Raw genomic sequence first — 15,780 nt, 5'->3', positions numbered from 1 at the left:
TAAGATAAAATAGCATAAACTGACCTTGGGATGTCCTTAACGGGAGGTTTAATGACTTTGGAAATCTACTTTGTTCAGTTCATTAAACCTTAGTCACGTGTCTCCTTCTTGTTTTCATTCACTCGTCAGTTCTTCTTTCTCCTTCTTTTTTTCCCCGTGTGCAGATGTTTCATTTAATAACATCAAAGCCGTCATGCAAAGCTCCCCTCACTCTGTCTGTCTGAAGCTGGGTGAATCACCAACGCATAAAAAGGAGGAAAATGCTGACATACCTCCAGCTGCAATGGAGAATATCGTCTCTGAGATAAGACCTACATCTAATGTTTAGATCAAACTCAACAGCAGCCATTAGCCCTGATTGGACCTCTGATAGTTTTGATTCATCATAAGAGCATTGTCACTTTAGAACAGTTAAAGATGTATCGTTCCTCCAAAAAGCTGCTGCATGATTTGCTCTTGCTTTTTGTGTTATTTAGAGTCGTTTAGACCCACTTCCTCACTCACATTCCTGGTAAGCTACTGCATGAAAATACTGAATTATTGTGTCTGGAAGTGGAGTAAGTGCATGCTGTTGACTTTGGATGCTACTGAGAACATAGCTGATTTGGTTTATTACACCCTCTTGGAAAGGATGTACCACCTTTTATGAAGATAATGCTGTAGTGGTCATCAAGCTGGCTGTGTAAAGCCAAAATTTACCTAATTTTTTTATGTTGTCCAGGACAAAGGAGATCCTGCTGCTCATCATCTCTGACATTTTTTTGGGCTCAGCATAGATATTTTAATGCTATAAATTAAAAAAAAAAAAAAAAAAAAGCCCACAGACCAGTAACACACCATTAATCACCATTGGCCATCTCACTTCATAATTCAAACCTCATAATGGAAACATTATGAGGATTTTTTTCTTATGACTAAATTTGGGAACTAAACTTTGGGGGTAAAAGGAGAGGAAAAAGAAGCAGGCCAGTACAGAAACATCATATGAAGTCAGTGGGTTGGATAACCGCTGCCTGTGCACTTCATCTGTCCAGTCTGAGCCTGATGTTCAGTGCTGTAACATATTCAAGATGTTTATGAGAATTTGTCTGACTGGATAACTAAAACTAGACCAACAGACATTTGGCATGTCTGGATTTATGGATATTGTTTTAAACACCAAAGTCACTCTGGTTTCTTGAAACAATCACTGAGAGAAAGATTGATAGTTGCCATCTTACCCCATTGATGGTGTTCCTTTTGAAATGAGAACCATGTTTTCCACAAGCAAAGTCAAAGGATTTTGCTGTTTCTCCCCCAAAAGGGATGAATCAGCACTAGTTTTATTTAGTTTTTTCCCCAGTGCCATCAGTTCTTCCACCATCTGCAGCTGCGTGAAGCTTTTGCACATTTTGATGGAATGGTTTAGTAGATCTTGACAATCCTGTATTCATCTGCTTTAAAGTTAAAGTATGTGTTGATTTTTAAATGTTGCTTATTTATAATGTGTGGCAGGACTGGCTGGAGGTCAGTATATTATCTCACAAGTGTCTATTAATATCTCTGCCTCTTAGCCAATTTTTCCTTTATTATGCTTCAATATTTGACACATATTTGGTTAACCTAATACTAAACGAGTTAAATAAATTAAATAAATGAAACAGACTAACTAACAAACTAACATTTTAGTTTAATATTTTAATTCTGGACATATTACTAAGTTACTGAGTAAAGCGAAGCTAACAATAAAATTTTCAGCCTTGGATATAGAATAAAATGTAGCCTAATATTAAATAAAACACACCAGCTACTAGTTTTACACAATCCAGTCTTTACAAATAGTAAGCGTAAAAGCTCGAGGGGACCCAAGACGACCCATTAAGTCTATGAGTGAAACTGTAAAGGTTCACTAAATTTAAGACAGCAGGCTGTATTTTAAAGTTTGGTGTATGGGTAACACCTTTTAACAAATGGCCGATCCATAAAGAGTCACAGAAATATAAATGTAAAAACAAATGTAAAAGATACAAAGTTAAATATGGATCACTGTAGATTCAAAGCACTTCCCTAGAAACTGAGAAGGCTGTTTCACCTGCCATGAATGTCATTGACTGGTTGCCAAGTTGCTGTTAGCCATGATGCGATAATTAGCAGCATGACTAAATTGAGCTAATTAACTACTAATTTGCTATTTTGTTTCCACTTATCTATATCAGATTAGTCTAATTAACTTAATCCAAGACACTAAATAACTCTACATATATAGAGAGAGTTTAAAAAAAAACTATGCTACATGAAAATAAACCTAGCTAAACAGCTAGCTACAGATATGAATCTAATACCATAATGCAGCTGCAACGAACATTTTAAATTCATGCTCTGGTTTAGTATTTTCATTTTTTTTAAAATACATGTAAACCCTTTGAACTTTATTTTGTCAAGATGACATTTTCTAAGCATTTAAAGAAAGCTAAGCTAAGCTAAGATAGCAAAGCAGCTCCAGTGAATATGTTCACGTTTTTATTACTTGTCAATAGGTGTATTTATACATCTATTCATCATTTAGTTGCAAATAAGTAAGGTTTAAGAATCTAAAGTGAAGCTAAGATACGCAAATGATTTTTTAAATAGCTCCCATAAAGCTAGGCCATGCTGATAATAAAAAAATAATTTTGTTTGTTAGTTTTTTTCTGTTTCCTTTCTTGCTCAATGATGATGATTGATGACACGCATTTGCCAACAATAACTAGACGTCAAAACCTAAAATGACAACTGGTTTTGGTGGTTTTATTTGTAAAATCAAAATGGTTCCCTTCCTCAAAACCAGCATTTTTGGACTACAGCGCCACAGGGGATCTTTCATTCTGGACTTTCTTATGTGCAACTCCAATGAAATCAAAGTACAGAGATTGTGAGTTCTTGAGACTGTATGAGTTCTGTGTATAAATGAAATCATGCTAAGCTATGATGACTAAAGCGTCAGGAGAAGTCTAAGTATATTTCACAAGCTAAACCAAACCAAATCTAAAATGCATGATGAATCAGGGTCATATAAATACTACGCCTACAGAGGCAGATCACTGGAAAGTAGGCTGCCTAACTGCAATGGCTTTCAGCAAGCGCCGACCTAATTTATCCGACAATTAGTTCAACAGTTCACCAGTTTAAGTTCAACAAAAAATTTCCCATGTCATACATAGCAGATAATCTTATTTCACAGAATCAACAGAAATCTTCTAGAAGGTTTCCTCGTGCACAGTCAGTATATAATGATGTTGCTGACGGTGCTGATGGTACCCTTTGAAGTTTCATGTGTGTACCCAGCTGGGGAGAGTAATGTGTTTCCTGGTATGTGTAGTTTTGTGGGCACATGAAAGCTTCTTTACAGCCACGTGTTGATCAGCTCAGGAGAAATGGTTTTTGATTAAAAGCTGCCATGGATGGCTGGGTCCTTCACTGTGTGCTCACCTTGGAAGTAGAATAGAGGAATTTCTATCTCATTGCTATGGGAATGTCCACTGTGAATAAGAAGCATGACAGAAAATTGATTTTTATTTAAATTGTATTTTTTGCACTGATGAATAGCTGATGCATCAAATGTTCAGCCACCAATGCTTATTAGATTTCTAGCTAATGGTTTGGGATTAGGAGTGATTGGGGCTAGCAAATTTCCCCAGTATGAAATATTAATCTCTCCTTTGTTCTGATGAGTGAGTTAAAGAATTTCTTGCGATGTGTTGGTGATTTCACTCCTCATCTAAATTCCCAAAACATGAAGTTATCTGGTTCCAATTATTTTTTCCTCATGCAAGCTGATTTTCTGGAAATGTGATCTCCAAACATCACTGAATGGAAAGAGGATAATTTAGTAAACATTCCAAAAGCACATTCAGTCCATATGCCATGCAATATGAATAGATTTGGACCCACATATAGGAATTTGGTCAGGTTGTTTTCATTTCATTGTTATGGCTTTTTTTAAAAATGGTATAAATCTACAGTCCTCTAGTAAACAAGATGAAAGTACTTTAGAGTCTGGAAAAGGTGATTTGGAAAAATTGACTGACAGCGCTCACGAACATGGACGTTTTGAATGCATTTCAAAATATAAAAGTCGAGTTTACATTTGTAATGTTTAAATGAAACCACATGGCAATCCTGGATTTTTTTGTCTTTAATCAAATCGCCACAACAATGAATAAACTTATGTAAATACCCCAAAGCCAATACGACCCCAAATTAAGGCTTTAAACAGTGTCGTAACTGTTTTTATAAAAGCCTGACAATACAAGTGCAGCCAAGTCTAGACAGCCTTCACCAATAAAACACAAGAACATGTGACTTTTAAAAAAAAATAGAAACAAGATCAAATAAATGGACCTAAAATGCCCAGAATGAACCAGCGAGAGGGTCTGTGGATACAAAAATGCTGTTGTAGTCTGAAGAATATTCATTGTTGTTGGCTGGAGTTAGTGCCTGTGAAATCGAAGCTACTGCAGGGTGATTTACAGGCTGTAAGTGTCACATTTTGTGTGAAGGCTGACACTGAAGGAGATGGATTGCTTGTCTGAATCAATTTCACTGGATGTGAGGAGTATGACTGATACTCCAATCAGTGTTTTTATTGCTGCTATATTGCTTCAGTGCTTTGAGCTGTGCAGTTGATAAAGTGTGTAACTAAAAATCAGCAAAATTTTTTCCACATCATATCACTGCCATTCCTTTTCCCTGAAACCAAAACAGGAAAAGATCAGAGTAAGCATGGCAAGAAGGCAAATTATGGTTTATATGGAAGGCCAGTCCTGGCAGAAAAAATAGGTTTTTGCTCTTTAACTAAGTTTCCTTAAGCTGACTAACCACAGCAATAAAAATATGAATCATTCTTCAGTCACAGTTACAGGATGGGCCAAAAACAAGTCAACGATAAATGTGAAAAATCAACAGCTCGCACACCGCAACCCCATTGTTACCTATCATACACTCACTCTTCACATGTCGCTAGTCACATGATCCAGTTATAGTGTCCAATCGGAACAATAAATCAACCTTTCGTGAACAAAGCAATCACAAATTATGTTTTAATATGGGACTATATAGAACCATGTATACTGTATGAAGAGAAAAGAAATGAACATTTTTATGTATGGACAGAAAGCACTGATGTTCCCTCAAAATTAGTTTCTCTTGTAGATAAACATTATGTAAATGGTATTCATAGCAAAAGCTTTAAAAATATCAGCTACAACGTGTTAAAATATAAAACTGTAGTTTTGAGTTTTCTTCACAATTTTCAAAGCATTATCACTTATCATTATCATGATAAGTATCACAATAAGAGATTTTCACTTAACATTATTACAGGTTTTTGTCATTTATCTTTAAAAATATATTTTCAGTACCATGTAACTCATTGCAGTAATGCATTATTTTTGCTTCTTGTAATTCTATATTTTCTTATATTGGCTATTTCTTGGCAAACAAGCATAACTGGCTTCCATACCATGATACCATTACCCAATGAAAACTAGCACTAAAATCCAGAGATGAAAGCAAGACCACGGTTAAACTGTTAAGAGAAGGACCGGCACAATAGGTTTAGTCAGTCATGACCTTTGAGCAAGCTCTGCATAGGAGGGGGCAGAGACAGAGGAGAAATAGGTCCAAGAGAGGAATGAAAGAAGGAAAACAGACAGACTGAGGGGGAAAGAGAGAGAGAGAGAAAACAGAAAATGAGAGGTGTGTGTGAGAGAGAGAGAGAGCGCAAAAGAGCTCCTGGCAGAGAGACAGAGACCGAAGAGGAGGGTGCTTGTTTTCCCCACTCTCCTCTGCCTCTGGTTTTAAAATGTGAAACAGCTCTTTGAAGAGAAAGAGAGGGGAGGGCAGTCATGTACTTCCACTCTGCTTCAACGATAAGGAGTATTTAGTGAGCTGAGGCTAACCCAAATACCAACGCAACACAGAACTGCAGCTAGAGGTACAGCTGAGGACCTGACACAACACAGGCATGAACGACATCAAGCTGGCCCTATTGGGAAGTCAGGGGGCTGGGAAATCAGGTAAGTACTTGAGAGTGTTTTAGTGATCTATAAGGGAGAAAAGGTGTCTGTCTTTATACTTGTATCTCAATAAAAACTGTAAAAACTGTCAAGTCTGCTGACAAGGAAGTTATGATGCCTTAACTTCAAACCACCTCATTTAACTAGCTTATTTTGCTTATTACCTGAATTTAAACACATGTCTCTGATAATGTAGCAGTTTGGCGTGTTTTATCATCATTTTATTTTTTAATCAATTGGTCAACAAATGTCATCAAGTTCTTAATTTTATGGTTATATGCTACATTGTGTTGTTTTTGCTTAGCTATCAGTCAAAAACTCAAAAAATTCAGTTTACAGTACAGTTACAGTTACAGTTACAGACAACTTGTAAATCAGAAGAGTTGGCATGTGTTCTTGAAAAACCGATAATTAAATATTATCAAAATTGTTGCTAACTAAAATTAAAAACAATTAAATGATAAAGTGACAAATTGTGTCTGATTTAACGTGTTTGAATTTCGTCTCAGTTATATTAAATTTTGGGCCAAAGATTTTGTAATTATTATAGAACATATACAATGTAGCTTAACACACTTTTCTGAGGGGAGCTAAAGATTTTAAAGAATGTGACTCACGGCTCTATCTGAGTACGATCCTGCTCTGCATAGTTTGGGCGAACTTATCATGGTCTCCATCAAAAAAGACGCTGGACCAAATTATGTGCATAAATACTTCAGAGGCGTTATTACATATGTGCTCTAAACAGCAATGCAGATGCGTAAAACAACAAAAGCTCTCCATCATATAAGGATTTAACAGCTATTTAGTCCAATTCAGGTTTCTTTATATCGCACCAAATCATAACAACTGTTGTGTTGAGGTGCTTTATGATGTAAAGAGCCAACAGTATTCTGAAGAAAACCTCAACAAGCAAGCAAACTCCTTTGAGCAAGAGTTTGGCAACAGTGGAAAGGAAAAACTCCCTTTTAACAGGAAGAAAACTCTGCAAAAAACAGGCTCAGGGAGGCGCTGCAATCTGCTGCAATCTGCTGCAATCTGAAAAGAATTTTTGTTTTTTTGTTGTTGTTTCTGACTTTACAGTCAAAACATGATGATACTGCTGAGACTGTGAACTATCTGAGATCTGTCTATTTTTTCTTCTACCAAAGGAAAGTGTAATTTCTGGATAGATCTCTTGATTGCAATATGCTAACACTTGAAAACATGTCACTTTAACCACAAAACAAGTTTTGTTTAAAGTTTTTGAAGGCATACTTTTTAACTAGCTAGCCATGGAGCATGAGAGTTGATTTTTGATTCAATTCAATTCAATTTTATCTATACACCTCAAAGCACTTTATATTGTAAGGTAGACCCTACGATAATACATACAGAGAATAACCCAACAATCATATGATTCCCTATGAGCAAGCACTTTGGTGACATTGGGAATGAAAGACTCCCTTTTAACAGGAAGAAACCTCCGTCAGAACCAGGCTCAGGGAGGGGCGGTCAGTTGGGGAGAGAGAAGGAAGACGGATTTTTGTTCTTGTACTTTGACAAGAAAAGGTGATTGAAAAGTGTAATTAACTATGAATATTCCCACAGAGCCCAACCACAATCAATTCACAGAGTGGAAAAGTCTCTTCTTAGTGTTTCTCGACACTTCTACAGGCTACAGCTAAAACTTAAATCAGAGCTAAGCAAATCACCAGGGTACATGCCGGGTTTATGCTGGGTTCATGTCATGTCATACGCATAATGAAAACAGCAGAAATTCCTGGGTGTGTGACTATTATGGTGCAAGTACAGCTCATTCATAAACACGGTAAACAAAAAATAAATGTTAGGTTGAATGATAGCGGAAATTAATATTAATTAATTGCATGTCACTTTGTTTGGCATGAGATTGTAACTGTTATTTGGCGTCCAGGAAGAGTGGCCTTGAGAAACGAAAAGTAATTATTTATATCTTTCTAGCTGTGGACAGTTTGAATAAACATGTTTCTCTTTTCTTCCAGCATTGTGTGAGCTCTGGCTTTGTGTTACATAACCAAAGACAACAGTGGATTATTGGCTCCATTCGCTGAGTTTTAACTAAACTAATAAGACCATTTCTCCCTCCAGAGATTATCTGCCTTTGTTTTAAAACTCCTCAGTCACAGGGCTTAGTTCAAGGCTGGACAGAGGAAAGCACAACATGTTTTATCAATAAGTCAAGCGGCCTGCTGCTCCACCTGTGGTGTTGTTTATAGTGTAATTTGATCTTGGCTTTCTCTGGCTTTGTTGTGTCGCAGTGATAGTTTGTTATCTTGTTTTTTTTTCTATGTCTATTTTAAGTTTCACGTGTGCATATTGGACCATTTAGTATTTTTTATAGGTTCTTCGGAGAACCAGTTCATGCGACCGTACTTCAGTTCTCCTGTTTGGACACACTTCAGATTGGATTTTTAAGCTCTTGTTAAAAATGCTGTCTAGGAGAAAGCATTACTTATGATCCTGCTTCTGTCTGCGAGAGGGTGGTTCAGACTGTACTGTACAAACCTTTTAAAACAATGGGACATGGCCATTCTTGCTGCTTGGCAGTGAAGCAGAGCCGTTACTGTGGAGATGCTGTAGCGTATGGAAGCTGTATGTGGGTGCTTGAGTTCATTCGGCGTGTTTTTCTGCTCCCTTCTGCTCTATTTGTTGCTTTCAACGCATGTCTTGTGTCTTTGAATGTATCTTTGTGTGACAATGGAACCACGACAATTCCTATTGTGTTAAGTCCTAAGTGTTGAATGTCCATATCCATGTTTGTGTGTCACCGTGTCCTAACCTCTGTACAACCCCTCAAGAGGCCCACTATTAGGAGCAAGCTTCCAGAGTTCAGCACTTGAAACTTCAGCCTTTAATTGAAATTGATTGTCTTGTGGGACCAAAACTGGCCCAGTCAGTCAGTTTTATGTGTAGCTTGCAGTGTAGAGGCAAAGCACAGGCTGGGGGGATTTAACTATTCAGCTTGCCAAATATGCACACAGACCTTCCAGGAAAGCCGTGCAGCATTCTTTTATGTGGGGCTTCAGTTTCATCGCTCCAATCCTGGAGACATTTAACACGGTGTTGTGCCTGCTGGGGTGAACAAGGATCTTTTTTTCCCCCTCTTCACTGTGAGGGATGAGTGTGTAATGATGCCATGATTCATTTTATTGTTTTCCATTTCATCTCCTTTCTCCAGCTGTCCTCGTGCGCTTCCTGACCAGACGCTTCATTGGTGAATATGCCTCAAATACCAGTAAGTGTTTCCGGATTTCATATAATGGCACTTTGATGAGGTTTTGGTCTAGATGACTGCGTTCAGCCACTTAGAGGTGCAACATTTTCACCTGTGTATTCATGGACAAGGAAAAGATTGTCCTTTTGGGTAATAAACCTTTTGCAGGCAGGTAAGCATGTAGACAATCCTCTCGTGTAGCTGTTCTGACACAGCTTCCAGTGTTTTAGCTCAGATCAACACACCATTTTCTGATAGTACAGTTGGATATCTAATGGATTTGTGTTTTTATACTATTTTCCATTTGTGTTTATCATAACGATGCTGTTATCCTATATCCTTTACTGTAATGATGTAATTGTGGTTTTCACTGTTTTCATTATCGCTTTGGGCATTAAGGCTTCTGCAGCAATAATGCTACTCTAGCTCTGTTAGGTGTGATTACAAGTCATGCAGTGATTAGACATGGAAAATTAAAATACAAGTCAAAGTATATACGTGTATATGTATGTCTGACCCATCACAACCTTTTAATTATGCTTGCTACACTAGCTGTCCAGTTCCTGTAAAAACAACAACAACAACAACAAACTGTAGTAAAAGTAGATTCATGACAAATTCATGCTAGGTAATGTTAATACCTGGTAATAGATTGGTATCTTGAAAGTCTTACTAAAAACTGATGAAAGTCCCAAACACCACATTTTGGGACATGTTCCATGTGTAATTTTGACATTCATCAGTATTTTGCTATTTATGGATTTTGAATCTCCTCCACAGACTCTTTGTACCACAAAAGACTGTCGATCGATGGCAGGCAGCTGAATTTGGAGGTTTTTGACCCCTGCTCTCAGGTAAGACTCTTGTTTTTAGTATTAACAGAAATATATTAGAAAAGCAGAGCTGCAGCAGGACCACCAACTTTTCCTGTTGTTCTTCTAAAATTTCGTCTGGAGGACCACCGACAAACCACTGACTGGAAAAAATTAAAATCTGACACTGATGAGAATAATGTCTTTTCAAGAAAAGGCAGCTAAACTACTCGTAAAGAAGGTCAGTTTTTACATTCTTGAGTAATTTTGTTTGACTGACTGTCGGGCCATAACCAAAATTCGGTTTGCCTTCATCTATCACAAAAACAGTGGTTTGTTTTCAGGCTGCTGGAGAGATGCCTGTGGCTTAGCTGTGGTCATGTGTTCACTTAGAGTTAGCACGTGTGGAAATATAAGGATTTATGAGAGTATCCTGAGGAGATGAATGTCCCTTTGAAAAAAAGGGGAGCCATATAAACCTCTTACTTCTCCTTCAACAAAACTAAAGACCTGAGAGGGACTTTACTACAGCGTTAGTGTTTTATTGGAGTACCCTGGCTCAGGAGAACAAAAACCAGTCATTGCCTTTGTCATTTAGACCCCCTGTAATATTGCTGTCCCATAAGGAACACAGAGTCACAATCCAGCCCTTCTGACCTGGACCGCATAAAAAAAGTCAGTAAAAAGAAAAGGTTTAAAATGGGGTTTTATAGCACTCAGGTGTGTCCCCAGGCCTCATGCCCTTCTTACACTGTTTATGTCAAGGTCACAAACGCTTGTAGGCCCACTCTGAATTTATTCACCGGTGTTACTGATATTGTTAAGGCACCACTTTGAAATGCTATCTGGTGTTAGCGACTTTCAGCTGCTCGCTTGTCACAGAGGGTTGCCACAGCAGGTAGCTCTGTGAGTTTCCTTTGGCAGAGTTTTACACCAGATGCATTTTCTGACACTTTCCAAAAGGGATTTGTATCTACGGCTGGAACTGAACCAGCAACCCTCCGCTTGCTGAGCAAATTTGTAAACCAATACGCTATGGATCCATAAAAGGAAAGTGTTTAAATATTACAGTTATGAAAACTAACAGTAAGATGCTTGATTAGCAAAAAGAGCAATAAAATCAAATCTGTAAAATCAATGGGAAGACAGTAATGCCAGTGTGCATTTGTCAAAAAAGTATAAAAGCAACTCAGTTTTGCTCAAAACAGGGAAATAAAAATAAAAATACAAGGTGTTTTCAGGATTGGAACACATCTATAGAAATAATAATGGTACCCAGCTATATTATTATAATACCATCCATAGAAAGTGACACAGTGTAAAGGATACAGGCTCCAACTCTTTTTTCCTGCTCCATAGCAAAAGCAAGCCGGTCGGCACGTTGACCCGGGACAAACTGGATGATACCAACATAAAAGCACATGTTCTTCTTGGCAGGGCTCGGAGGCCAGGTGTATACTTGAAGAGCCGGTGGACTGGGCAGATGGCTTTGTGGTGGTGTACAACATCAGCGACCGCACTTCCTTCATCAATGCCAAAAACATCCTGCGGCAGATTCGGGAGACACGCATGGAGAACTGCAAAGGGTCAGCAGAAACTTAATAACAGATGCTGCTGACGTATACTGTACTGGATGTTTGGATTGGTTGTTATTTAACAGTAATTCTGGGTGCTACAACAATGTTTGTTTCGAAATGGAGGCAAAATCATTCATTCAATTTTACAATTTCAAATGTTAGGTGAAATGCAAATGCAAAGAATCAGTAATCAGAGGTTTAAAGTGAAGTAGCAAGTCCGGAAAATGATATACACCCACTATATGAACTGAACATGCTGAAAACGCTCTAGGAAAACAACAAAACAGTATCTGTGCCCTAGGTTCGTTGTAACTGGACATGAATCTACATGCGCTTTTGAATTCGAGGAATGCTGGGAGTCCTGACTGCCCCCTTACAAACGCAAACTCATAAATGATTCATGATTTACAGGGATTGCCAGCGCAGGTGTCTGATAAATTTACATGTGCAAAAAACAGACAAAAAACAAACAAACAGGCCATCCACATCCATCAGGCTGCCTGGCAGCATGCCAAGGCAGCCTGATAACACGGAGGGAAGAGCTGTGTAGCCTAATGACAGCTATTTGAGAATAAATGTAGGTGTAGATCACAAGTGGAACTGTTGGATTGTGTGAATGTAAATGAAGCACAGCTAGCCAAAACATCTGCTTTACACTCAGAAAGGTAGGATAGGTTGCCTAATAGCCAAAATTGTTGCAATGTTGTGAGCAAAAGCACTCAAAAGGTGTAAAATAAAACGCCTTTGCCACTGCATCCTCTTCATCTTGCTATCCTCAATAATCTTGCAGACTGATGGTGTTAATGCCTCCCTGCTGTCTTTTTCTCAGGGAGATGGATGTTCCTGTTTGCCTGGTTGGCAACAAGCAGGACCTCTGCCATGCTCGGCAGGTGCGTGAGGATGAAGGCCGCGGTCTGGCGCAGGAAAACCGCTGTAATTTCCAGGAGGTCTCGGCAGCCGAGAGCTACCAAGACATTGCCAACCTCTTCACACAGCTCATCCGGCGGGTGATGGAGCACCTGAAGTATCGCGCTGACAGACGACGCTACAGCGGCTCAAAGTCTATGGCCAAACTCATCAACAATGTTTTTGGCAAGAGGAGGAAGTCCGTATGATGATCCCAGTACAGTTAGCAGCTAATCGGAGACTGAGATGTCCCTGCTGTACGTGGCCCTTAAGGGGATACATCCTTAATGTGTTGGGTTTGATCTGTGATGTGTTGGTCTATACACTCAGCAGAAAACTGTTGAGTGTATAGACAATGATACAAACAGTGAGCCTCTTTATATCATGAGCAACATGAATGGTTGGGGGAAAGATTCAGACGGCCATAGTTACTAAATTTACAGGCAAATATATATTTTGGCAAAGTTTTGTTTTTCCTTTGGTTATTTTGACTTTGCCTTGGATATGTTTCTCTGATGAAAGGGCCAAATACAGTGAGGCAATAAAAAAAAGCAGGTATGTTGTAGGGCAACACTATACAGGAGAGGGAAGCATAAAAATGATATTTACTTCATACACTTTTTATTCTAGCTTTTCTCTTAATGTGTATTAACTGAACCTTTGGTGAAATGCCTACTTTTTATATTTAAAGGACCTGTGTGTAGTACCGGCATCTAGAGGATAAAGATTACAACTAACTGAATAGCCGTCACTTTCTAACCACGTAACTAAACCTAATTTGGCCCCAAAAATAGCCTCTCTATAGAAACAGTTCCACATGCCCATCATGGGCTGCTGTAGAAGCATCAATATGAGGAGCTATGTGTAGAAGCACTTGCTCCCTGTATAAATATGCAGAGGTCAAACAACATGTTTATTGTTAATTATTAGACCATGGGTTTCCAATCACTGACTGTACTTGGTCACGCTTTCCAAAAACAGATCGGATCAGGCTGAAAGACTGAAAACAGACGTGGAATGTGGACATTCCACAGCAATCAGCAGCTCTTGCAAAAATGGTTTAGTGTGTTTTATTTTAGTTGTTTTAACAATTTTTAATACTTTATCAGGTTTTTAGTGCAACGATATCAACCTGTTACATAGCTACAGCTAATTTCTAAGCAAAATTTCTGTCTGATTTATTGGTGCAGTTTAAACGTATGAAAAAAAATCTCCCTTAACACTTTTTATCTTATTCCAACAACACAACACAGGAGACTGATTAGCTGTTGTTTATTTGTCGAACGCTTGCACTGCATCACTGACTCCTGCACCAGCACAGTGTAGGCCAACAGTGATGACACTGAATGAAACTTTCAACACCATATTGCATGCCTTCATTGTGTGTTTGGTTCAGTTAGCTTTACCAGAGTATTGCCCCTTCAGTTCAGCGTTGTGTAGTCTTTTGCTCAGCATCTTTTATACTATTATAATATTTTAGAGACAGTCTAATTGATATTACATGGTTATTTTAAATGCACGTTAAATGTATATTCTCATAGTGATGCCACTCTTTGGAAACCATAATGTTTTATTTACTGGATCACTGGACTGTGACTTGTAATAGGCATACTGTGTAAATCCTCTGATTATCTACATAAACACTTAGTTTAGCCATGTTCATTATCACTAAAATGCTGAACGTTACATTTAACACAATTTGTTTAGTTGAATGGAAAAAGTCCAAAGACATGAGCGGGGTTAGGTTAACTGGCGATTCTTCTGTGTTGGCTTTGGAGTCTTGAGATCTGTCCAGTGTGCACCCTGCCTCTTGCCCTGTGATAGTGGGGATAGCTGTGTGCTTTCTCAGATTCTCAGGTCTTTTTTGGAGATGATGAAGAAGATTATAATACTTAGGGTAGTGACTTGTCAAATACAATCAGTGTGTAGTGTCCCTTGGCTTCTCGGTTCGCTTCACTGGTGATGTGTGGTTTAAATAGACGAAACAACACCAACTTCACAAACCAGTGGGTGATATCACAGCAGCTACATCCATCAGTGTCTGTGCCAAGTGATATATACCTATATCAGTGCATAGCTGTGTCGCTTCTTGAGTTTGGCCATGGTGTGTTCTTTAACTGACACTAGGACTCTTCCTATGCACCCTTTAGTCTTACTTTATTGTAAAGGTGGAACCTGTATGTCGTATTTTGTTGTATCCTGTTTGCTTTTAATGACAGATAAGATAAAATAGTCTTTAATTGGACTAGAAAATAATGGATCTATTACCAGGTGATATCAATTTTAATTTAACATTGTTATTGTTGCACATTGTACTCAGCTTCGGTTGTATACTGTATGTATTTTGTGTAGATCCAGTATATTAATCTTGTATTATTTGAGTTTAAAAAAGAAGAAGAAAATTCCCTAAAAACTAAACACCATACTGTACAAATAACACATACGAAGTGAGGGCATGAAATTTATTCAACACAATACTGTTTTTCTTCTTAAAGAAAAACTTCTTCTCAGTTATGTCACCATGATTTTGTACAGAACGAATGCACTGTGTATCATGAAAATCTTCATCTATGCAGTTTTTTGTTGATGAATGCTCTTTTCTGTAAATGCTGTAAAAACACTGGTTATTCCAGAGGAAATTAAAGTTAAACATTGATGGCCGTTATAGCTCTTCACGGGGACTGCTGTTTCGCTTTGAGCTTAATTTTAATTAGATGTCCATGAGAGGAGGCATTACTCTAAAGCCTTTAGTAAAAAAAAAAAGAATTTCCTGTGCTAAAAATAGGAAGACTGGAGGCAGAGAAGTGGAGGAAAAGCTCCGTTGTTATGCTGAATTTTAGCCTCTTAAACAAAGCAACGCTCCCTCACGTTTCCACTAGATGGCAGCACAGATCACGATGACGATCTGGCCTTGAGTTTAATCATTTCCTGCCCAGGGGAGGCGACAAATTTGCACACAAACCAGATCAATTATTTATTTATTTTTTACAGCAGAAATGGCCTTTTTAAAAATTTTATTAAGGTAGGAAATGTACATAGTAATGTAGATGTCATAAATAATAGCTGTGTTGCCCTTAGTGTTCCACTCTGGTGTTTTACTGCTAAAACTTAGGAAGAGACAAAAGCAGAAAGCAGGTCTCAGATGAAGGTGAGTGGCAAATTTAAGGAAAACCAATATAAATAGACTTTGTTAGATATAATTTAACAAAGTCTCA

General features: G+C 38.1%; 1 protein-coding gene across 1 annotated transcript; it reads left to right on the top strand.

Moving 5' to 3' along the window:
* The first annotated feature begins 5,758 nt into the window (after positions 1 to 5,758).
* Positions 5,759 to 15,246, top strand: rerglb (RERG/RAS-like b). The gene is made up of 5 exons (XM_031731833.2): positions 5,759 to 6,035; positions 9,235 to 9,291; positions 10,051 to 10,124; positions 11,520 to 11,668; positions 12,489 to 15,246. Exons 1-5 carry the CDS (start codon positions 5,984 to 5,986, stop codon positions 12,772 to 12,774), a joined length of 618 nt encoding a protein of 205 aa, XP_031587693.1. The 5' UTR covers positions 5,759 to 5,983; the 3' UTR covers positions 12,775 to 15,246.
* The last annotated feature ends 534 nt before the right edge of the window (positions 15,247 to 15,780 follow it).

This window comes from Oreochromis aureus, linkage group 7, assembly GCF_013358895.1.
Source record: "Oreochromis aureus strain Israel breed Guangdong linkage group 7, ZZ_aureus, whole genome shotgun sequence".
In the NCBI taxonomy this organism is placed as follows: Eukaryota; Metazoa; Chordata; class Actinopteri; order Cichliformes; family Cichlidae; genus Oreochromis; species Oreochromis aureus.
This window is presented reverse-complemented; position numbering and strand designations above follow the sequence as displayed.